This window comes from Panicum hallii, chromosome 4 (genome assembly GCF_002211085.1).
Source record: "Panicum hallii strain FIL2 chromosome 4, PHallii_v3.1, whole genome shotgun sequence".
Taxonomy (NCBI): domain Eukaryota; kingdom Viridiplantae; phylum Streptophyta; class Magnoliopsida; order Poales; family Poaceae; genus Panicum; species Panicum hallii.
Window position 1 is genome coordinate 915,753 of NC_038045.1, and position 23,065 is coordinate 938,817.

The 23,065-nt window shown below is 45.5% G+C and overlaps 4 protein-coding genes and 1 long non-coding RNA gene across 5 annotated transcripts; 2 read left to right on the forward strand and 3 right to left on the reverse strand.

Annotated features, from left to right (window-relative positions):
* The first annotated feature begins 261 nt into the window (after positions 1 to 261).
* LOC112889293 (tetraspanin-19-like) lies at positions 262 to 3,584 on the forward strand. Its single transcript, XM_025955851.1, has 6 exons — positions 262 to 699; positions 1,662 to 1,761; positions 2,201 to 2,281; positions 2,368 to 2,472; positions 2,933 to 3,127; positions 3,218 to 3,584. The coding sequence occupies exons 1-6, from the start codon at positions 539 to 541 to the stop codon at positions 3,227 to 3,229; spliced, it is 654 nt and encodes a 217-aa protein (XP_025811636.1). The 5' UTR covers positions 262 to 538; the 3' UTR covers positions 3,230 to 3,584.
* Positions 3,585 to 8,552: 4,968 nt separating this feature from the next.
* Positions 8,553 to 9,868, reverse strand: LOC112888642. Its single transcript, XR_003227873.1, has 2 exons — positions 9,151 to 9,868; positions 8,553 to 8,841 (listed from the first exon to the last, which is right to left on the reverse strand). It is a non-coding gene; the product is annotated as an uncharacterized LOC112888642 (long non-coding RNA).
* A 1,758-nt stretch (positions 9,869 to 11,626) lies between these two features.
* Positions 11,627 to 15,987, reverse strand: LOC112888645 (translocon-associated protein subunit alpha). The gene is made up of 8 exons (XM_025954920.1): positions 15,815 to 15,987; positions 14,630 to 14,791; positions 14,377 to 14,427; positions 13,647 to 13,735; positions 12,800 to 12,877; positions 12,466 to 12,669; positions 12,006 to 12,077; positions 11,627 to 11,924 (listed from the first exon to the last, which is right to left on the reverse strand). Exons 1-8 carry the CDS (start codon positions 15,882 to 15,884, stop codon positions 11,877 to 11,879), a joined length of 774 nt encoding a protein of 257 aa, XP_025810705.1. The 5' UTR covers positions 15,885 to 15,987; the 3' UTR covers positions 11,627 to 11,876.
* A 413-nt stretch (positions 15,988 to 16,400) lies between these two features.
* Positions 16,401 to 19,543, reverse strand: LOC112888643. The gene is made up of 3 exons (XM_025954919.1): positions 19,326 to 19,543; positions 18,332 to 19,192; positions 16,401 to 16,871 (listed from the first exon to the last, which is right to left on the reverse strand). Exons 2-3 carry the CDS (start codon positions 19,183 to 19,185, stop codon positions 16,700 to 16,702), a joined length of 1,026 nt encoding a protein of 341 aa, XP_025810704.1. The 5' UTR covers positions 19,186 to 19,192; positions 19,326 to 19,543; the 3' UTR covers positions 16,401 to 16,699.
* A 926-nt stretch (positions 19,544 to 20,469) lies between these two features.
* LOC112890820 (endoglucanase 18-like) lies at positions 20,470 to 23,012 on the forward strand. The gene is made up of 6 exons (XM_025957682.1): positions 20,470 to 20,668; positions 20,773 to 21,056; positions 21,305 to 21,742; positions 21,835 to 21,979; positions 22,150 to 22,316; positions 22,449 to 23,012. The coding sequence occupies exons 1-6, from the start codon at positions 20,470 to 20,472 to the stop codon at positions 22,776 to 22,778; spliced, it is 1,563 nt and encodes a 520-aa protein (XP_025813467.1). The 3' UTR covers positions 22,779 to 23,012.
* Positions 23,013 to 23,065: the final 53 nt, after the last annotated feature.

Below are 23,065 nucleotides of genomic sequence, written 5' to 3' on the forward strand. Positions count from 1 at the left end.
TCACACGCCCTTCGCCGGTTAAGATTGAGTGCGTTTTGATCCATGACAAACTCGATTCCCTGGATCGACTCGTGTCAGCTGGTGTCATCATAGCACATCATTTGGCACGTTAATGTCGTGCTGTACCACGAATCAAATTTCGCATCCTCGAAACCACGTAGAAGAAGCTCAACGGAAGCCGCCAACCCATGCGGCGCGGGACGTGACGGCGATTACCCAAGTGTACAAACATTTACACCCGTCCCCGTCCGCGATCGCGGCCGCTTTCCTTTTCCTCTCCGTTTCGTTTCCCCAGAACCCCACGCCACGCCACCACGTCAAACCCCGGCCGCCGAAGAAGCACGACCCCCACACCCGGTCTCCGCTTCTCCCACACGAGTTGCTGCTGCGACCACCGCTTGCTTCGTCGCTCAACAAAAAGTAAAACCATACCAAGCCGCCGACACCGAGGCCCCAGGGAGGGAAGGACTAGGAGGAAGAAGAGCGGCCGGAGCTGGTCTTGGCTCTTGCACGGGTTTGTCACAGCGGCGGCGGCGGCATGGCGGGGCGGATGGTGCGGAGCTGCGTGCAGACGGCGCTCAAGGCGGTGAACTCCGTCGTGGGGCTCGCCGGCATGGCCGTCATCCTCTACGCGCTCTGGATGCTCCGCGCGTGGTACAGGGAAGTCGCCGACCTCGACCAGCGCTTCCCCGTTCCCTGGTCAGCAACCGCTTCTCCCTCCCAATCCTCCTCATCCTGCTTCAGCAGATCTCGCTCTCCGTTCCTGCTACTGCTGCGCGCGCTAGGAGCTGAGTTCCTAGATTTGCAGCTTTCTCGACCCCTTCGCTGTTATTGGTTTCTTCTCCCAATCCGCCCGTCGCTTGGAGAAATGCGTTTGGTTTCAAGCTAAATTGGCAACAAATTGTATTACTGTACTGTTTTATTGGAGCATTTTTCCCCATAGTCATACCAACCAATTGAGGATGCCGTGCAGAAATAAGAGATTAGGAATGGCGTACAAAACGAACCTACTCGGACACCAACGAAAGCGCTTTTTTTTTCTTCTGTGGCAGTTAAAGGCTACTCATTTTGGACGGGTGATGGGCAGGGCCTCAGCTCAGCATACCACTATCGCTGCAGATTTGGTTGCAGTTAGTGACGCATAAGAAAAAGAAATAGTATCCGTCTAGTGGATGCTAGTGCTATTCGGTGACAGGGTGATCTGCTTTCGTGTCGCTGTTTTGGACTTGTACTCTAGAGATTTAGGTGGCGGCTGCCATGTGGCGTCAGATTGGAACGCATGATGTGATGCAATGCAAGGGACGGCCTAACTCAAAAGGAGATCCACGGTTAGTTGATTGGTGGGGCAAGAGCACTGATGAAGAATATGGAAAGAATGATGCTGCTGGTGTTAAACAACCAATAGCTGCCACGATTTAACAATCTCTTTCGTCATCTTAACATTGTAGTATCAATCAGACAATCAAATGGGCCAAGCACCCATGCTTTTGCTGTTGTTAGGAACATACTATGATGTCAGGGCTGCGTGCACTTGATAATCTAAGAATAAGTAGTTAGATGGACTTGTTGAGCAATATTTTGCCACCATGTGGAAAAACTGCACCTTGCATCTATATTCTTTGGGGGTTGATTTACTAAGAAAAAATTTACGGGTCATGCAGGTTCATCTACACATTTCTTGGCCTGGGGATCTTTCTGTGCCTGCTGACTTGCTCTGGGCATATTGCTGCGGAAACTGCAAATGGTCACTGCCTTTCTTGTGTATCCTTTGAATTGCTCTACTCCTTATCTCCTATACTACGTGGAAACATGTTGTTTGATATACCAGCTTCTATTACTTGTATTTTACTTGCTGGCTACCTATAGTGAATTGCTAGATACATGGAATTACATGTCTGATATACCAGCTTCCATCCCTTGCGTTTTGCTCGCTGACTACCTACAGTGAATTAGTTTTTAGCAGCTGCTGCTGATTTATCCAAGGTTTTCAATTAGGTGCAAAAGCTATATTTTCTTCTGGATTATATAATCTTTACATATGAGATGCCACAAAGATATATGGTATAACTGAATTGAGAGTGCAGGCCACTAGTTCACAGAAGCCTCCAAATTGCAGTTATATTGTTTGAGTTCTGTAACGTTAAGTGCAGTGTGACCTGACAATGATATTACGTCTCTTTTTCCTTAACGTTACACATAGTACATGATCATTGTATTTGTGCTTATTATACTGGAAGGTGCGATTACTGTGGATGTATTTCTGAATACCAACTGGGAAGAGGTAAAGAGCTTCTCAGCTGTTGACTATGGATGATACTTTATGTTATTTTCCTTATATCTGCTATTTGATAATTTTCAAACCTTCAGGATTTCCCCCCTGACCCATCAGGCAAGTTTGATGAATTCAAGGACTTCGTGAGGTCAAATTTTGAGATATGCGAATGGGTAGGCCTCTCAGTGGTGGCTGCTCAGGTGAGGTTCTTTTGCACCCGACTGCATGATAATGCAATCTTCGTCATTGTATAGTTCTACCTGCCCTATGAGCAATACATGCTGTGGAAGTTCTTGTGAACGAAGATAGAAGACACTAGTATGCTTAGTTAAGTATGGTGGCACTGTGTAGTAGGTTTTAACAATCTACCTTTGTAGAATGCTTAGAAAAAAACTGACCTCGGGCACATGCTCTGTTACAAATGCTTGAGAAGCAACCATACACGACTGGTACAGTGATCTTACATTCATTTGTCTAACATTGTTAGTAATTGATTTTTAAGTGGCATCAGGGGCTGTCTTGTTTTGGGGGAAAGAAAACTTTGTTTGACCTCTGCCTCTTTTTTATTGGAGTAACTGCATCTGCAATTGTACCTTCTGAAGAGAAACCAAGCTTTTGAGCATGAGTGATCCTCTGTTAACACATTCAGTTAACTTTCAGGTGTTATCAATCATTCTTGGGATGGTACTCAGGACCCTTGGGCCTGACCGAGAGACTGACTATGACAGTGATGATGACACCACTGTGCCTGCTAGGCTGCCTCTACTGAGAAACCAGTCCCAACATGGTCCAGACTATGCTGAACCTAACACATCTCGTAGGAATGATTCATGGAAACTGCGGATTTTAGACAAGGTGGGATATTTCCATACAAGTGCTTTCTCTTGCAGCTTACAACATTCTAGTGCTCACCATCAGTAAAGCCTTGAGATCTTTTCATTTCAGGTCAACAACTAAGATTTTACTGACCTCTTATGACGAACCCTTAGGACAGAATTTTGATCCAAGGGTTTCGGAAGGATGATAAGATTATACCTTTTTTCTTCTGGAGAGATGATCCTTATGATGGAATAGCAGCAGCAGTGGTAGAATAGTTTTGAATGGCTACTTTTGAATGCCTTTCAACATGTACAGATATTTGAGTAGTATGTGACTGGCCCATATAACCCCAACAGTGTAGGGGAAGAATGTTGCAGTGAAATGTTTCAGAAAGAGATGAGGGCATGACTGGTGCCTTCACTGACCAAACACAGAAATATTTGATTTGTTTTTCATTTTCCATCAGCTGGTTCATCCATTTATTTCGATCTGATTGCCTGTTGTTGGTATTCTAGTTTGCATCACCTGTCAGTGCCAAAAGATGAAAGTTTTTTTTTCTGAAAATTCAAAATGGAAGAGAATCAGCGTCCAGTTGTTTGGTTGTTATGGTACGGCATTTACGGCGCGCCTAATTTATAGCCACCGGTAGCTATCGCCTGCCGCTATGCTTGGTCCATAATTATTCCGGGAGTACACGGTGAGTGTTTGGCCTCCAAGCTATTTAATGACCTGTTCTCCAGTGTCGTGTACGGAGTATTCCTTCATGGAGCGCCGTAGGCTAGGGGCGGAGCTAGGGTGCAGTTGTCGTTGTCAGCTACATGGATGATATTTCCGTAAGCAAGTGGAGGCCAGAAGAGCTTAATTTCATTCTTCATTTTTTAATCTTTTTTTTAGCAAATGCAAATGTCAGGTAAACGATTAATTGTTTTGATAACTCATTATAGTGGTTCTGGCATATTCAGATATTTCAGATGATGATGCTAGGTCAGTCTCGGTATATGATTTTATTGTACATTACCAAGGCTGAGAACTTGGTAACTGTGTTAAAGGAGTGTTACAGTGATAACCTCCACTCTCATCCCATATAACTCTTCATTCTCTCTCTTTATAATTACCCTGCTATGTGAGCAAATTTGCTGATGTCATACCTATAAACTCCTTGCGAAACGCCATTGAGACAGGCCACACTGCATAGTTTTATTGCACAGTTATCGAGACCTAGAACTTGGTAACTGTGATAGAATAGTGTAATCGTGATGAAATTCCTCACTCATCCTATGAAACTCTCCCTTCACTCTTCTTATAATTACCCTGCCATATCAACAAATTTGCTGATGTGGTATAATATTTAATACACATAAAACTTCTGAAATCCCATTGAGACTGACCGCAGTGCATAGTTTTATTGCACAGTTACCAAGATTGAGAACTTGGTAACTGCAGTGTAACGGTGATGAAACTCCTCTATTATCCTATAAAACTTTCCCTCCTCTCTCCTCATAATTACCCTAGCATGTCATCAAATTTGCTGTATTTAGTGCCCATAAAATTCTTATGAAACCCCCACGAGATTGACCTTAGTGTTTGCTTTTTATAAGATGGATGGCAATGGTGGTAGCGAAGAATTGAAATTGTAAAGGATAATTACTATTGTAAACTTTAACAATCTTATAATATATCATCATTTAGTTTTTATTGTGTTATCCATAAAATTATAGTTTTAAAAGTATAGATTAAGTACATTGCACTGGTATCGACGATAAAATTTCCTAGCTTCGCCTGTGATGTAGCCAGCCTCGCTCTACATGATGTCTCAACCGACACCGTTGAGTAGTTTTGCCTGTAGCCCTTGCATTGAATTTTAAGCCAGACTGGTAGGAATTCTATCACCGAAACACAAATATATCCAGACCGGTAGGTATTTTAAACCCAAAAATTTCAGTATCATAGCTTTGCACCGATAGCAAGCAAAAGGGTTGAAACACAGATATATCGAATTGAAACTACAGAGCATTTCAAGCTTAAAATCGAACCCAACACAAGCACCAAGTGTATCTCAGCTAGAGCTTCCATACTTTGGAACACAACGCTTTTTCCCTAAAGATTTTCCATTGCACCATAAATATGTACAACACATTTACAAAAACCTGAACAGACTCTACACCCAGTCAGAGCTCTCAAGGTCTCTTGTCAGAGTCCACAGGCTGCTCCAAGATTAGCCACATCCTAGGACGAGGAACATCCTCTGCATGAATCAATAAGCCTAGGACGAGGAACATCCTCTGCATGAATCAATAAGCCATGCGTCATCACTCTCAGAAAACAATGGTGAGCAAGTCATCATGTGCAGCTCGAGCTATTTTACATGAGAATCATAGGCGTAGAAGATGTTTTCCGGCGTGACCAGAGGCAGCTTTTCGATGTACATAAACAGGCGCCTGATGTTCTCTCTGGTCACCGTTGCCATGTCAACTACGTCTCGGCAGTCAGTGAACATCCACGGGTCACTGGAATTTACTCGCTTGAGGCTGTCCCGACAGAAGGGGCAGGACTGGGATCTTGAGCGCCTGCAAACCAGGATAAATAGCACATGATTCAATCAATACAGCTACTATATCTTTAGTTCAGTGAAATCCATGTATCCACACTTCATATCATACAGCAGAGAAAAGGTGTCTTAAAGCTCAAGCAATGAGGCTGCTAAAAAATTGGCTGTTTAGGGCCTTACTGGGTCTCTGGCTCTAAGAGTACAGTTAGGAACATGCAATCGAAAGGAGCAGACAGTAATTTCTTCGTTCTGTTAATTTCATGCAAGGTACTTGGCCGTTTTCCCTCGAAAGAAAGGCAGGAGTACTGCTGCTCGATTAAGGTGCTTATGCTTGGTAGCAGAGCTTTTAGATGGCTACCATCTTTTTTTTTTGAAGGAAATTAGATGGCTACCATTGAGACAACCAAGTGCTACGCATGTCCTGCTTCTCTCATCAGGATTAGGGACCACTCTCCTATGTCATGCCAGATCTAGCAGAAATAATGGATGGAATTAACAGCACAACATCACACAAAGATAACTATATGAAACGCCAGACAGGTATCTGAATGATCAGGCCAAATGCAGGGACTGTTGCAAGTTAATGTGCACTGATGTAATCATCAGGTACGAAGTACAAGCAAGGTTGTGCTAGTTTTTTTTTTTTTACAGGAAATCGACATTTGAGCACAAAGGTCCAATGCTGACAGTTAAGAAAGCAAAAATGCAGCACTTTTGTCAACCAAACGTGTTAGCAATACATACGTCATCTTGAAGAGATGCACAAGCCACCATCTTTCAACATAACAGCAAAAACGGATTGAATATTCAGCTCCCGGTTCTCAACATTGGCGGTAGCACTTCATGCACATAGCATGGCTGCAGCGCCACCTTGCTATTCATCTCCATGCAAGTGCCACATTTGCTGTTGATCCGAGAGGAAATTAATCATTTTGTTGCCACTTGCTGCAGGTTTTGGTGGCATTTTGCACCGTTTGGCAGGGAGCGCCAGAATTGAGGTAGGTTGGTTTGTCCCGATGCTTCTTTGTTCCATTCGTCTCATCTCGCTAGGCCCTGGACCTGAACGCGTGTTCCGTGGGTTCAAACCATCGCTTTTGACGACGAAGAAGAAAATAAGATTACGACGAAGAAAAATTAGGCAAGCAGAAAACGACAAAAAAAAAGAATCTGACGTTCTTGCCCCTGTTTGGATTTCAAATGGTGAACGTGTTCTTTTTGGGATCCGGTCGAGTAAAGCCTATCGTGCCCTAAAAGGAAAAGAGCAAAGCCTATCATGATTATGCACTGGTGTGCTGGATGTCATCGGGTTTATACTTTTATGTGAACACCTGCCGCGGCAGAACCGTAAAAGGCCATCTATTCGATAAGCTTCATATGGTAGACCCTACAGCCGCTATCTGATCTGTCCAATGGTAATTCAACGCCTTCTAGATCTTATCCCTTGGCAGATCGCCAGCCATGGAGCAATGCAGCTTACGTGGCGCTGAACCGGCCCGCCGCCGTCGACTTCGACTACGACCGCTAGTACTTCGTCCCGCCTTGGAGCGAGGTTTGCGCATTTCGCCGGGTCCAAACCAAGCAAAGAACCCCAATAAAAAAAAGGATAAGTCTGATGGATGAGCCCATGATGATCATATGGGCTTTCATCACGATGAAAACCTCATCAGAACTGATCTTACAAAGACTGGGAATAGTAGCAAACAAGGCAGTGAGGAATCAGATGGAAAAACCAATGAGGAATCTGATGGATCAGCCGATGATGATCAGACGGGCACAGACGATGATGATAGGATGGGAGATGCGTTTTAGGAGAGTCCCCAAGAGGACAATCAAAGAAAGAGGCAAATACCTGCAGACATTGCTTCAGGAGATGTTACCTATACTAAGAAGTACTGAACTGTAGGAAGCGTTGTTCAAAACGGTGCTAGGAAAGTTCCAAACATGGGAAACAAATGACTAATTGATTCAGGCGCAGAGTATATATGTAAACACTTGTGTTTTTCCATGTCTCTGAAAATACAGGAAGCAAGTGAGGAGTTAAGGGCAAAGTCTCCGCATTACATGATATCTAGCAGGGAGAATAAAGTGCAGTTATCTGCTGATGTTAAGAATCTGATGTAGATGATTTCCTACGCCTTGACTGAACAAGCATTCCTACTAATTGAAACATGTTGCTAGTGTGGTTGACTGAACAAGCATTCCAGCTGATGATGAAACTTGTCAAACCTGTTGGTTCGATGTAGATTTTATCATCGAACACCTGTTAGTTTCTGTTTGCTTAAGTAGTGAAAAATGCCAGACCTGTTGGTTCGTAGTAGATTTAATCATCCAACAGGATGGATTTATCGACTAATAGGGCAGCTTATCATACCATTGTATTTATCATCCGGAGTTGAGATTTATCATTCCAACTTGGGGTTTTAGCACTCTTTATGTATTTTACCGTCATAATTTTATCATGCCGGTGAAATTAGGTTGGATTCCCAAAAGAAGGGTTCATTGCCATTCTAGCATGAAGCCAGATGCTTAATGCAGAGATCAGGGAGAAAGAGTTATTTCTTAGACGAATTTACAACTTTGGGTACACTAGATGTGGTTCATCTTGTGCCATCTAAACTATATCTCAAGTTGGCATGGCAACTATAGGTACACTATTGCAGCTTCCCAATAGGAGGTGTATTCAAACATCACAATTCTTTATCTTTCCAGTATATAATGGCTGCCATATTATCCAGTAATCTACAGTGAAAGAAATTTCAGCACCAGGTATCATGCCAACTTTTTCCAGCTCCTAAACTCCCAATCTCAATATTTCCTTTATCTTTACAATGTTTAGTCGCTGCCATTATATGTTCGCAACCAAGAAATGGCTGCCATAGTATACAGTGAACTACAGTGAAAGAAATTCCAGCATTGAAAAACAAAGGTTGCATTGGACTACTCAGGTACCATTCCAACTTTTAGGGCTAGGTGGCCCTCCAAACCCCAGTCCTTCTACAGTTGAAACAAAACACTAAAATTTCATGTTCGGTAACATTGAAAACGTTGAGTCGCAACTCACAAGTATTAAGGTCTACGTCCACCGAAAGACTAGCCCCTTCTGGCATAGGACCTGTAGAAGCTTATTTTCAAAAGGAAAGATTTCTCGCACAAATTTTCAAGGTTTGAGGTCTTCAGGGAGCCAAACTAGAAAGTTGAGGAACTGAAAGAAAGCACTAACAGCATCAGCAGTAACATGTGTTTGATGTTACAGTCACTCGCAGTTTTTAACCAGTATGGGAAAACTTGATTAGATAGCATACATTAAAGGAAAGACCCAGATAGGCAAGCATTGGCGCAAGTGCAGCTTGTAAGTTTTCAAGACAATGAGATAGATAACAAGTTTTGCATTATAAGCATGCATTCATGCACATCATCAATATTCTATTAACAACATGGTATATATCACACATATAATGTAGTGTTAAATGAAAGTTCAATCATCTGCGAATGGGGGTATGGACAAACCTACCACATCAGAAGCACTTCCTGGCAAGAGCATCCATGTAAATTTTTCGTGACATCTGGGAATTCTAACATCAAAACAGTAGAAGTCTGGGCTTCTATGTTCACCTGTGGAAAAAACAAGGGGAGTAACGTAATTTCACTACATAACAAAAAGAAACAGAGGTTAAAAATTACTGGTCAGTGACCAATTGGTATGTCAAACTGCCAAATTCACTTCTTTCTTTATCCAAAGAGGTAACTGGAAGCCCCAATTTTATAAGTAGACTGTATAAAAACTGCAGTACTATTCTGTGAAGCACACAACGATAACACATGTTGCCAAACTCATTCCTAGTTGCTACAAATATATGGTGCTACAGTTATCGCGCAAAAAAAAAAGTGAACAAGAAAAAGTACGACATTGATGATAGTAGTCATGTAGTAATATTCCTAAATGATAAGTTACTACCACTGAAGTATTTCACACTTGTTTTGATTTGAAAAAAATTCAATGTAAAGTGTGACAGTATAAAAGGCATCTACAAATGTTGCAGAGCTGAAGCTTGTGAAAGCAGGCAGAAAATGCACCACTTTCCCATGCTGAATGAACATTCAAATAGAATTAAAATATGAAACACCAGATCAGAAGGCATATATGTTCTTCTCATGCCAGAACATAGGATGGAAGGTTGATATAGCCCCACACATAGCATCATCTAAATTAGCCAACCAGCCTGATCACCCCCCCCCCCAACTCCCAACTCCAGTGATAATGTCTAGCTCATGTCCACAATGCTGTGAATGAATTACAAACAGGCACGGCAATTCTATTAAAGTTACAATTTGTGACATGCAATTTGCTTCCTTACTCATTAGTGCATCTGAACAGATAATTAAAGTTACAACTTACAAGATCTGTTTCTCCACTTCACCTAGGCACCTAGCCTTCATCTATTCCGCAATGTGAAGCACAAGGCTAAATAAACTCATTTATCTACATGGCAAGTGGTAAAATCAGAGAGGTCCAGGTGAAAGATACTTATGATCCATAATCAACCCAATGAACAAATACAACAAACAGCATACAAAGTACATGAATCTCCAGGTTCATCCAAATACAAACAAAATCGCATCCAAAAGTCTATGAATCCCTATGCTTGTCACAGATACATACAAAATTGCTTAAGAAGTGCATGGATCTCCCATACTTGACTTGACATATACATATTTATGTACAAGCTGCATGAATCTCAATCTTCGAATTTGACCTAAAAAAATATTTATTGCCATAACCAGGCACAATTTGCAGCCATGCTCCAAATACGTGCCAGCAATAATTAGAAGTAAATGCACCACAAATTTGCCATATCCATTAACCAGGCACAATTTGCAGCCACAAGGTAGCACCATATATACCTAGTGGGTCCCTAACAATCCTAACAGACAACCAGGATACCCAGCAAACAATAGCAGCAAACCACATTGCAGCCACAGGAGTTCCCACAACAAATTCGGGGTAGCAATACGCCATGAAACAGGAGCACACGATTGCCTAGCGTACCTCCCATGAAAACCCCTAAGGGGCCGTTCGTTTACCACGGAATGATGGCTTGGAATAATTCCGAGTCGGATTACTTCACAAATTTATATAAACTTTCATCAGTTGGAATAAATCCTGGAATGTTCCGGCACAACCGAACGGCCCCTAACACCGTTCTGACCCATATGGATTGAAACACAAGAGATTTGACAGCCCATCACGACTGCAGGTCACACAAATCGTTGCGCCCTTTGCCCTGCCGACTTCGCCACGGGCCCTCCGCCCGCGCGCCCTCCGCTAGGGTTTGGAGTTTGGGAGGGCGGCGGCGGCGAACGTCAGAGGGATGGTTGGAGACTCGACCGACACACCAATGCCGTTGTCCACTGGTGCGTCCACGGCGACCACGCGGAGGCGGTTCCTTCGCGCCGCCATGGCCCCTTCGCTCGCTGGGGTTTGAGGCCTCCCAGGAGGGATAAGAGGACCCGCGCGGCGGCAGTTCGGCAAAGCGGCACGGGGACGCGGTGACGGAGGAGCGAGGTGCTACGGCGCGGGGCATCGCCGCCGCCTTGAGCGCCCCCGCTCCATTGCTTGGGAAATGGGATTGCCGGATTGGGCGTGCACGGCCCAGAGGCCGCAGGAGCAGCGGGAGGTCGCGTACAGGAGAAGCTTCGATTCGATTTGGTGGTGGACGGAGATGGGTCCAGCCTGGACGGTGAGGCGCGGGGCTGTGTCCAGTGGGCCCCTCATCTTCGATCCCAATTGACGAGTTCATGCCTGTGTTTTTTTTAAAGAAAAAATCCCATTCCCAAAAAAGCTATATTTTTCCTCGCATATAAACTTTGCGATGATGGGCTAGGAGCCCGGCGATGGGAAACAGAACGGGAACGTGGATAGCTATGCCAAGCTTTCCAGCCAGTAGGCGGTATCCTTAAAAACAAATCCTCCATCCATGCACTGAAAATTCAAGATCAGAAAATCCCTGCAGCTATAGCATATACCTTTTTTTAACAAAATTTTGTTTGAAGAAAAGTTTCCATGTAAAGTACACAACAAGGCCGAAACTGGTGTTAACAAAGATGTGCGACCACGAAACTACAGTTTTCAAAACCTCCCTTCCCAACTATCTTCAACAAAAGTCACTTGTGATTGTGAGGTGCTACCCTCACTTGCCTCATTCTAGATCCTCAAATGATTAACTAGACTCAGGAGCCTCAGGTCTGCTTCTTCTTGGATTTGCTTCTCTGCGCAAACGAAGTGCCCTGCAAGGTAAAACAGGAATGGGCGTCAGTCCTTGACATGGTTCTGATTTCCAAAAAGAAATTTCATCAGCAGAAACATACCTCCAGCCACTCATCGATGTTGGCATCAGTTGTTCCAGTTCCAAGCTCCACCTTAGGGGCCTTCTTTGTTTTCTACAACCAAGAAACAAGTTGCTGAGGAAAAATATAGGACCCCAAGACATGCGGTAATTATAACAGAAGTGGGTTTGCATTAATCATCGCCAAACTAAGTTGACGAGAAAAAGATACTGTACTCTGTAAGCTGAGAACAAAAAGCACATGATGCACCACAGGAATTTAGTGTGTACGTGCTGGAGTCTGTATGAGTACTCCCAGTCCTAGAATGAACATCGGTAATGGAAAATTCTTATTTACTAGACTCAGGTAAATCACAAAAAAAAGTCTGAATTACCAGTTCACCATGGGCTATGGTTAATTGAATGCTGAACAGCTCATGTTTACAGAAGGAACATATATTTCCCTAAGGAAAGGAAATTTCGAAGCCTGAAAACAGGATTACCTTCGACAGCTGCTGAACCTGGCCATATGCCCACAATCCAAAGAGACCAAGAAGTGCAATTCCAAGGGTAATAAGGAAGACAGATTCAACACTGAGTAAGCCTCCAGCCTCAACAACCTCAATCGTGCCATTGTAGAATACATTCTGGTAAGGGTGCTGATCAATCTCATACACTATGTAACCAACTAGATCATAGGCTCCAGGCTGCAAGAGCATAAAGCATTAGTCTTCACAGTTTAAATGAGCATCATCATTCATTAGTTATTTCAAGGTAAAAGAAATATAATCATCGTGGACTTAGACTGTCTCAATGGTAAGAGAGAAATTAACACACCTGCAAGAACTTGCTCACAACGAATGTATAGGGGAAAGTTGCTTGCACAGAAACAGGAACTGATGCATTGAAGAATTTCTGTACAAAGAAAACATGAAATAACAAAGTTATTAATATTTTTTTAAGAAATATGTTATCTAACTATGAGCCTAACTTGTCCACACTCTCGACCTCACCCAAGGACCCTCTCTAAGTCTTATTCTACATCTCCATTCCCACTATGCAACTTAATTCAGTAGTAGCAAATGAGCAGATCCTAGAAAGACTCGCATACTTTGACTGGCTCTCACACCCCCACCCTGTTCCCACATCTCCCACCTCCAGCTCTGGAGTCTGGACACACCCAAAACAACCCAACCACCCTCTACCCCCAATCAGAGTATAAGACCCATTCAGTGGACGCCCTCTTCCGTTTTGTATAATCAAGATATGCATGTGATCCAGAGCAACTATGAGCTGAAGGAAAATCAACAAAGCAATAGCAAACTCCCTACATTTTTTTTCTTATCAAACACACATGAGAGCTTTGTGTCATTCTTAAGAACAAAAAGTGGTGCACGGCCAACAAAATGCACACCACTCCAATGCACCCCAAACCCACCCTAAATCACTGAGAGCCTTTGCACACACATCAATTCAAAAAAAACAACCACCAAGCAAGAACAGGAGGTCCTAACAAAGCATAGGAGTCCTTCCTCCCCTATTTTCCGCATAATTACATCTCTCAAGCAATCAAAACTTAATATATGGTAACTGGGTCGATGGTTTGATAATGCATATATCCACCAGAGATGGCTACTTCAGCTAGAATAAAAGATGATAAACAATAAGGAGCCCATATCCTCACCTGAACAGTAAGGTTCTGGCCATACATACTATGGTCATAAGGAAGATGGAGAGTTGAATGGACAGCAACAACATTCAAAGTTGATTCACCTGTAAATACAATGTAAGCAAACGGTGTAAGACTACCATCCGCAGTAATTAGCTTTTCTTCTAGCTGCAAACAAACATGCATTAAACCAATTGTACCCAACATCTAATATAAAATGAAACAAGAGTACCCAATTCAATTTGCCAGGACTATAGAAGCATCTGTTGCCCAAAGAAAACTCGAAGTGGTGCTGTCAAGGGCCAAGGATGCCTTACAGTTACAATCTATGTTCTCCATTTAGTCCAACGTAATCCAAATTTCTTTTAATTGGTGATAACAAACATGATGATTACACAGCTTATATACAAACTAGCAGGATAGAGCATTGACTAAATTGAAACGATTTCAAAACTGCATGCTACCCCCAAATGAACAAGTACTTGCAATGAGCTAATACACAAAGCAAAGAATGCACAAACATATGAGCATGAAATATTCACTAAACAAATTCTACGTAAATAGATGTAGCCCAAGTCCACCACTAATCCTAGCTTCAACACTGATAAACTAGAGATGAAACTCAATATGAGCCACCAGCAAGAAGAGGAAATGCTTATATAAATATAAAATATAAAAAGGCATTAATGGCGATTTGCTAGAGAGACGAATATAAATAAAGATATGGAAGGAGAGGTTTTTTTACCCTCATTTTGCAGGCCAACGAGTAATTCAGTTTCTTCACCTGCTGGTACAACTGCAACAAAGTAAAAAAAAAAAAGGGATGCATTATTGGTTACTGATTTAATATGCAGATATTCAACAAAATCAGCTGCCCTAGAACATGTAAATGTTAAATGAACATCGCATGCTACAGATATGAATGGAATCCTTTCTGATAAGCCATGAATTGATTCAGTTTAGAGACTATAACGTATAATACGTTGAAATGCACTCACTTTTGCCAGCATTTTTGGGGAATACACATACTGTCTCTACACCAGGAGCAGGACTCAAAGGTCCATCACTGGAAATCTGAGTATCATCACCCACAATTCCTAAATCAGCCCCTTCGACAACCTCAGCTGTAGCAGCATCTTCCTCCGACTGAGCTCTAGCAACTGTAAGAAGGGAAGGAAAATTAAATTCAGTGTAAACAGATAGTTTAGGAAAGAAGAGTGCATACAGAGTCTCAATTGTGGAAATGGAGAATAGGAAATTTAAGTTGAACAATGTGCACAAAATAAAACCTACTCTATTAGCCAACTCAATAGGTCCCAAAAAACTCAGGAAGAGATCACCATGCTAGCAATGTTAGGTAATGCAACAGGATAAGGCATCCTTACAGCAACAAGAAATACCTTTTAACACCAGCAATGAAATCCACTTTGAGCTTCTAGTATAAGATGTCAGTAGGTCAATTAGAGAAAATACTTATTGTAAACTTATCCTAGCTGATTAAAAGACATGCAGTGTGTAGATCAATGAGAAAATACTTATAGAAACTTATCCTGGCTGATTAAAAGATAAGCAATGTGGAGACTACATTAGTATGCGTTCTTGGAATAGAAACCCACGCAACTCAATATAAATTGCGTATTGTACACAACGACCAAGGTATTAATACTTCCTACTTCTGTAATCGCATGTTGGAGTTGTTCTGGATTAAAAAAAATAGTGCTATTTTCCAAGATTTTACCCAGTGAAAAATTACTGCTGGAGTGCCAGTATGAAATCTCGTACAATTTCCAATCAATTCAGTAGCAGCTAGTCCTCAGATGATTAGCTAGGCCAACATGCAAACATAGATGCGTGCACTAGACAAAGTTACTGCATACCAACTAATCCTCCCCAAGACCGCGACCCGTCGCGTCTAGGACTCCACCTCTACATCCGACCAACGCCTCCAAAACCACCGATCTACTCCACCTGAGCCCGCCCCAAGTCCCAACCTGGTCCGGCCCAACCCCACGGAGCTCGATCAGCTCCATTTCCGCGCCAAGGAGAAGCGACGCGCACGGATCTAGCGCTGCCACGGCGCGGAATTCCCGAAGAGCGGGAGGTCCCCGGAGCGGATCTGAGTGGCGGGAAGCGAGAGAGAGGAGGTGGAGACGCGGCGGTGCGGGCGCCCGCGCTGTTGTTACCTTGGGTGAAGGGGGAGGCGGCGAGGAGGAAGGCGAGGAGGAGGGCGGGGAGCCAAACCCTAATCGCCATGGCTGGCCGGCCCAGATCTCGGATCGGAGGGGCTCGCGCGAGGCTGTGTTTGCGTGCGGGTTTCTCTGCGCGAAGGAGGCGGGTACAAGTAGCAGTAGCTAGTTGGAGTCGCGGCGTGAGTAGCACGGGGTAGTCCACGCTGGCTTTTTTTGGGCTTTGGGCTTGGGTTTTCCTCCTCCTCCTCCTCGGGTTTGTTGGCACGTTCAATGCAGCGCACAGCGCAGCGTCAGGGGATAAGTGATCCGTGCTGTAAAGTGTGAATCCCCTGACAGGTGGGTCAACCAAAATTGTGAGAAGTGCATCATGCAGGGTGCAACGTATATCGATACAGTAAAAACACAGAAATGCATCGACATCAAAAGCACCAAGCAGAATGCCTGCATTTCAACCTTACTGCTGGAAATTCGTGAAGGTAAAAAACACTGCAGCAGCGTTCAGCTTCACAGCGGCATGTGCAGCAATATCATCTTCGCGTCGTCGTTCGCAGCACCCTGGTTAAAACAGAATATATCCGGCTAAAGCAAGCACAACGACGTCACAGTGAGCTTGCGAAATTGGACAGATCGTTTCCAGTATTCTACACACCTTCATCATGAAACAATGTCAGCTACAGTTGAGCAGACTACTCACACCTAAGGGAACAATTGTTTGCATCATGAATCACAGCGCTGGAACTTGGACAGCGCAGCGGCGACTTATCCCACGGTATCTGTTCTTTCTTTCTTTCTTTTCTCTAACATATCACAACAATGTAATTGTAGTTTGTAAGGTACATCAGTAGGACGAGAGTGCAGCCGCCTCAGGCCCATCGCCTGCTAGTTGTGGTGGTTCAGCGCCATGAACTTGCACTGCTCACTCATCGCCTGGAGCTGTGCCTCCTTCTTGTCCAGCATGGCACGTAGCCTCACATTCTCCTCCATCACCTTCTGGACTTCAGCTTCTTTCTGAGCTTTCTCAGTCTCAAGCTGATTAGTCTTGGCAACTAGCCTGCTCACAAAACAAGTTAATCAATGTCAGATTTGGTAAAGAATCAGAATTTGGATACTACAAAACGGTGTATAAATAGACTTGCCTGGCCAGCTCCTAAATATATGCCAAAGCTATTATCAATACGTAGTAAAGACTAACAGTATGAAGACTACGAGGTACCAATGCATTCTTTCTCCATCATATCATATCTACAAAATTGTTCATGCATGCAACAAGACCAATGGACCTTTCTTTCAAGAGGTTGGAGGAGGACGATTTCACCATACTTCTCTGAACAATTTTATGACCGCAACAAACTGACTATACCTGTATCAATTAGAAGAGGAAGGAAAAAAAAAGGCGAGCAAGAAAATGGATAGAAAACAATGGACAAAGCATGTTTCTTCTCCCCTAAAATGTGACTTCTACTATGTTTTTTACCTCTCATGGCATTTTCTCAACTAGATGTCCAGTTTTGAGAGTATACAGACAGCAAGAACCTTATTAAATGTCAGAATGAAACTGAAAGACATATCAGGTTCAGAAAGAAGCAAGAGTTTTGGTACAGATACAGACCTAAGCAGGCTGTTAGACTCAATCACTTAATTATGTATCCATTTAGGCGTGCATCTTCTTAACTATTGAACCATTATATTATTTATCTGAATGTTGACAACAGTATACATCAGACCAATGAGTATCAATTTTATTCAAAGATTGCATGACAATTAACTGGATTCAACGCAAGTATCAACTTTCGGTGAATCTCTCATAAGATACCATAAGAAATTATCGATAGTGGAGAAAATGGCTAGGATATGCGATGGAGATAAGTCTGCTGAAGATGGCATTTGGATACTTAATTCAAAACAGACCAGATGATTTCAGTGCCTTAACAAGCATACTTACTACTTAGCAAATGACAGGGTATTAGGGTGGAGTTCTTAACAGAAGAAAGTGCCCTGGGCAGCTGCCAGAACTCATCCCAAACACAAATTACAAGATATTAAGAATTAGATAGTGATAGCATTGTACCCTTGAAAGAAAGTGCTGTTAATGCCAGTGTCATTAATAAAATCAACAGGCTGGCTTTTAGATAATAGTAATAGCTGGCTATTAGAAACATTTTGTGGGTTTTTCTGCACTACACCAGGCCTTATGAATCACTAAAGCATTGAAGGATGGAAACAGTAAAAGCATTCTGTGCAGAAACACATCCTACCATCTGTGCTTTGTGTCTTTCTGCTTAAAATTATACGTTGTGAGAACGAAATGTAATGAATGAGTTGCCATAATGCCATGCCTTTGTGCTTGAGATTTAGAATATTAAATTTCTTTTTTTATGTTTTTCATCATCAGACCATTTCTTCAAGTCATTTTTAACAGAATATAGAAGATGTGCCAGGCAAAATGAATTCTTCACCATGCACTCATAGAAAGAAGAATAATTAAGAACGCGTAACAGGGTGCAAAAGTACCTGTCAAAAAGTTTCTCCATTGTTTCGAATTGCTTCTCTGATGACAGAAGAGTTTCTCTGACACTAACAAGAGTGCTAACATATGTTCTCAGCGACTCGAAATCCTGCTTCACCCGACTAAGCTCCTGCTCGTTTTCAGCAGCGCGCTGCCTCTGCCGAGTGGTCTCCAGCACCATATCTTCAACCCTCTGCCTCATCTCATTCAGCATCCCATTCGTACCCACAGCAAACTTCTCCATCTCCTCGACCTTCGCCGACATGGTCTCGACCTGCAAAGTCTTCCTCCTGATCTCTTCCAACCCCATCCTCACCTTCTCCTTCTCGTTAGCGGCTTCGGATTCAGCGACAATCACTCTCTTCACAAGCGACTCCATCACATCCGTGACCACACGGATGGACTTGAGAATGTCGTCCACATCCACATCCCCCACAACGGCATCGCCATGCTCAGGAGCGGCGCTACTCTCCACCGCCATCCTGTCGCCAGAATTTGCCCCACAGGACACGGGCTCGGCGCCCTTGGGCCAATCCGCCAGCGGCACGCCGTGCCTGTCGATGTACCCGATGCCCTCCTGGAGCCTGATCCCGCAGGAGGTGTGCGCGAGATGGGGTATGGCCATGATCCTGGCCTTGGACTTGAGGTACGCCAGCAGCGTGGCGATGGTCTTCACCCTGCGGCACAGGTGGTCCAGCTCCCTCCGGGAGTCGCCCTCGGAGCACCGCATCCCGACCTTCACCTCCACGAGCCGCTCCCGCAGCGCGTCCACCTGGGACTGCTGCTGCCGCAGCTCCTCCCGCCACTCGCGCTCCCTGGCCGGGGCGTCGCTCCGATCGGGGGCCGCACGCTGCTCCATGGAGCCCCTGGAAATGAGGGGAAAGCAAACGCGAACGCATTTGAAATCGAATCTGAGCACTCGGCAACGAAATTTGACCTGCGGGCGAGGAATCGGAAGGATTTGAGCGGGGAATGGAGGGGGTTCGGGGGGGGGCGTACCTTCCGACCGGAGGCGGCGACGGATCGGGTAGGCGCCGCCGCGGTGAGCTGCGGTTCGCCTTTGCTTTCTTCGCCCGTGGTTCGGCTTGGCGACGGCTACTTGCTTCTCATCGTCGTCGCCTTTCCCCTTCCTTTCGCTTACCCACCAAATCCCTGGATTGGGTTTTGCTTGCTTCTTTCTTCTGTTTCCTCTCTCTCTCTCTCTTTTTCTTTCTTGTTGAGGGAAATTTCATCCTGTTTTCATTGGCTCTCTTTTGATGGGGTGCGTGCGTCAGCCTCTGGGCCGTCCTGGCCCATGATGACAACATCTAAAACGGACCGCATTTTTTTTTATTACCTTTTGAGAACGTACTTGTCTGGTCTTTTGTGATCACGTAAATACACGAAAACTATGGTCTAAAAAAAATCATACCATCGAAACAGGATTGCCATGAATTTGTACTATGGTATGGAGGAATGAGTTGTGGATTTAAATCTTACGACACCGTTTAGAGATTGATGATATGATACTATGATAGGACATCTCGACGAAGATCCAAACTCGCAAGTCGCAATGAATGGTAACAAGAACAGTTAGAGCAAAAGGTAGAAATGGTAGTGCGCAACGAGGCAAAAAAGGTGACGATCGCACGCTCCACGAGCCATGGCGCATTCAACCACGATGCAAAAAAAGGTTAAGAGAATAATGTGATTCTTAGGCTCTGTTTGAATCCTAATCTCAACCGCGCGTGCTTTTTGTGTGATCAAGTGTTGCTTGACTCGTCTAGGTGTCAAATTTCCTGCGTAACTGCAAGCTCGGCCCTCCCGTTCTGACGTGCCCATAAAAAGGAACCGCAACTGATCCGAGGCGAGACGGTCATGGCCAGCCTCTAACTCCCCACCACCGCACACCAACCGACGCCATTGCCGGCGGCACGTCTGCGCCCGCCGTTGGTTGCTTCGACACGCAGGCACGCAAGGGAGGTTAATCCGTTCCCGGCCGGCGCGCACACGCGGTTCCCTCGTTTAATTCTCGGCTCGATCGGTTGATGCGACGACCGAGGGGATCGCCGCCGGCCGCGGATGGCCGCTGGTGTTCGTGCTCCTCCTCCCGCGGCGCGCCTCTGAATGATCTGGTGGTGGGAGCTCCGTGAGCGATCCATCAATGGCGCGTTGCTGCGGCTGCAGCGTGCGGTGCTGCTGCTGGCTCCTGCTGCTGACGCTGGTCGCGCTCGCGGTCACGGCCACCGTCGTGTTCATCCGCTACAGGAACGGCGGCCAGGTCTTCCCCCTCCCCGGCGTGCCGGACCCCAAGTACGCCGAGGCCCTCGCCGTCGCCCTCCAGTTCTTCCAGGTCCAGAAATGTAGGTGCCGATCAATGCCATCCCCTCGATCGACCTCACATCCTTGCCAACTGCATGCCATCTGAAATGGCTGTTGCGCGTCATGCATGTCTCGATCGATGAAGCCGGGAAGCTGGTGAACAATGAGATCCCGTGGCGAGGGGACTCGGCGCTGGACGACGGCAAGGAGGCCAAGCTGGACCTCTCCAAGGGGATGTACGACGCCGGCGACCACATGAAGTTCGGCTTCACGCTGGCGTTCACGGGCACCATGCTGTCGTGGTCCGTCCTCGAGTACGGCGGCGCCATGGGCGCCGCCAAGCAGCGCGACGCGGCCATGGACGCGCTGGGGTGGATGATGGATTTCCTCATCAACGCGCACCCTTCCGACGATGTCCTATACATCCAGGTGATCTTGCATTCCGATCATCCTCAGGTGATTTTGTACTATTCCAATGCGATTGTTTGGTACTTTTTTTATCCGTCCATGCGTGTAAGAATCTTGTTCGCGTGTCACTTTCCTCTAGTTGGCTTGATCCAAGATTCAAAACTCCCCATGATGCAAAATTTAGCCCTGAGCATGTAGCAGACTAGCAAAATTCATTGTTCCACTGAATCGATTCTGAAAGTCAGATTTGATCTCCTGGCCATCATCAGGTGGGTGACCCCAAAGCAGACCACAAGTGCTGGGAACGTCCGGAGACAATGTCCGAGAAGAGACCCCTCACCAAGATCACCACGAAAGCCCCCGGCAGCGACGTGGCGGCGGAGACCGCGGCCGCCATGGCCGCGGCGTCGCTGGTGTACAAGCCCATCAACGGGACGTACTCGTCGTCCCTCCTCGACCACGCCGAGCGGCTGTTCGCCTTCGCCGACAAGCACCGGGGCTCCTACACGCGGACCTTCCCGGAGCTCAGCGCCTACTACAACTCCACGACGTACCAGGACGAGCTCCTGTGGGCGGCGAGCTGGCTGTACCACGCCACCGGCAACCGCAGCTACCTGAGCTACGCCACCGGCAAGAATGGCAAGGAGTACGGCGACCTCGGGAACCCGAGGTACTTCAGCTGGGATGACAAGCGTGCTGGCACCGAGGTAATGTAGAATTCTTGCAACCTGGAGATGTAATGGGATTTTGTGAGTTCATTCTGATTTGAAACTTTCGCAACATTTGCCTTGGGTTGTAGGTTCTCTTGTCAAGGGTAAGCTTCTTTGCGTCAGACGGATCTGACGTTGCACAAGATGAGGGCCTTGGGTCCTACAAGGACACTGCCGACGCGGTCATGTGCATTCTCCTGCCGGAGTCAGACACGGCTGCTTTCAGAACAGAAGGTTGGCAGTTACTATCTGTCACTGTGAGATTGGCATAGATCATCAGAAAAGCAAAAATGTTACTGGCTATTCACTGATGGTGCACTGTGACATTGCTATTCACGTCATTGTGTTAAAGTATTGTTGCTAAATGGTCAGACTGATCTCTGATGCAATGTGCAATTGTGCAGGGGGGTTGCTGTATGTAGCCGAGTGGAACTCCCTCCAGCACCCTGTTGCCTCCGCGTTCCTCGCCGCCGTTTACAGCGACTACATGTCGGCGTCGGGGAAGACGGAGCTGACCTGCAGCGGGAAGAGCTTCAGGGCTGCCGACCTGCGCAAATTCGCCAAGTCCCAGGTAACACCAACCTCATCACTGATACAAAACAGAAGCTGTTCAGAGAAATGGCTATCTTCGTTCAGAGATGAAAACTGATCAACCTTCTGAGAAATGCCTATTTACAATTTCCTTCACATCAATCCTGAGCAGGCTGACTACGTCCTTGGCGATAACCCGATGAAGCTGAGCTACCTCGTCGGCTACGGCGACAGCTACCCTCAGCGGGTGCACCACCGCGGCGCGTCCATCCCCGCCGACGTCGACACCGGCTGCAACGGCCAGGAGTGGCTCAAGACGCCCAAGCCCAACCCGAACGTCGCCACGGGCGCGCTGGTGGGCGGGCCGTTCAAGAACGACTCGTTCATCGACGACAGGGAGAACGTGAGGCAGAACGAGGCGACCACGTACAACAGCGCGCTCATCGTCGGCTTGCTCTCCGGCCTCGCCTCCACCTCCTCAGTGGCACAATCCTTGTCATAATCCTGTCCATTGTCCAATTTCTTTCTGACTGACCCATGTAGATCCCCCTGTGATGCGACTGTATCCCTATTCTTCTGACTATGTAATCAGTTGCTAGATGCTATGGAACTATGGAAGTGCTGATGTCAAACTGATCAATGGCTTCTAGGGCGTTGTGTTAGCAATTAGCATGGAAGCATTCAGAGGTTTGTGTAAGAGAATAGAAATCACTGGGAATTACTTTGTTACTTTGTCCATGTGTTGTCCTTAATTGGCTCTTAATCTCAAAATCACTTTTGAATTTTTCT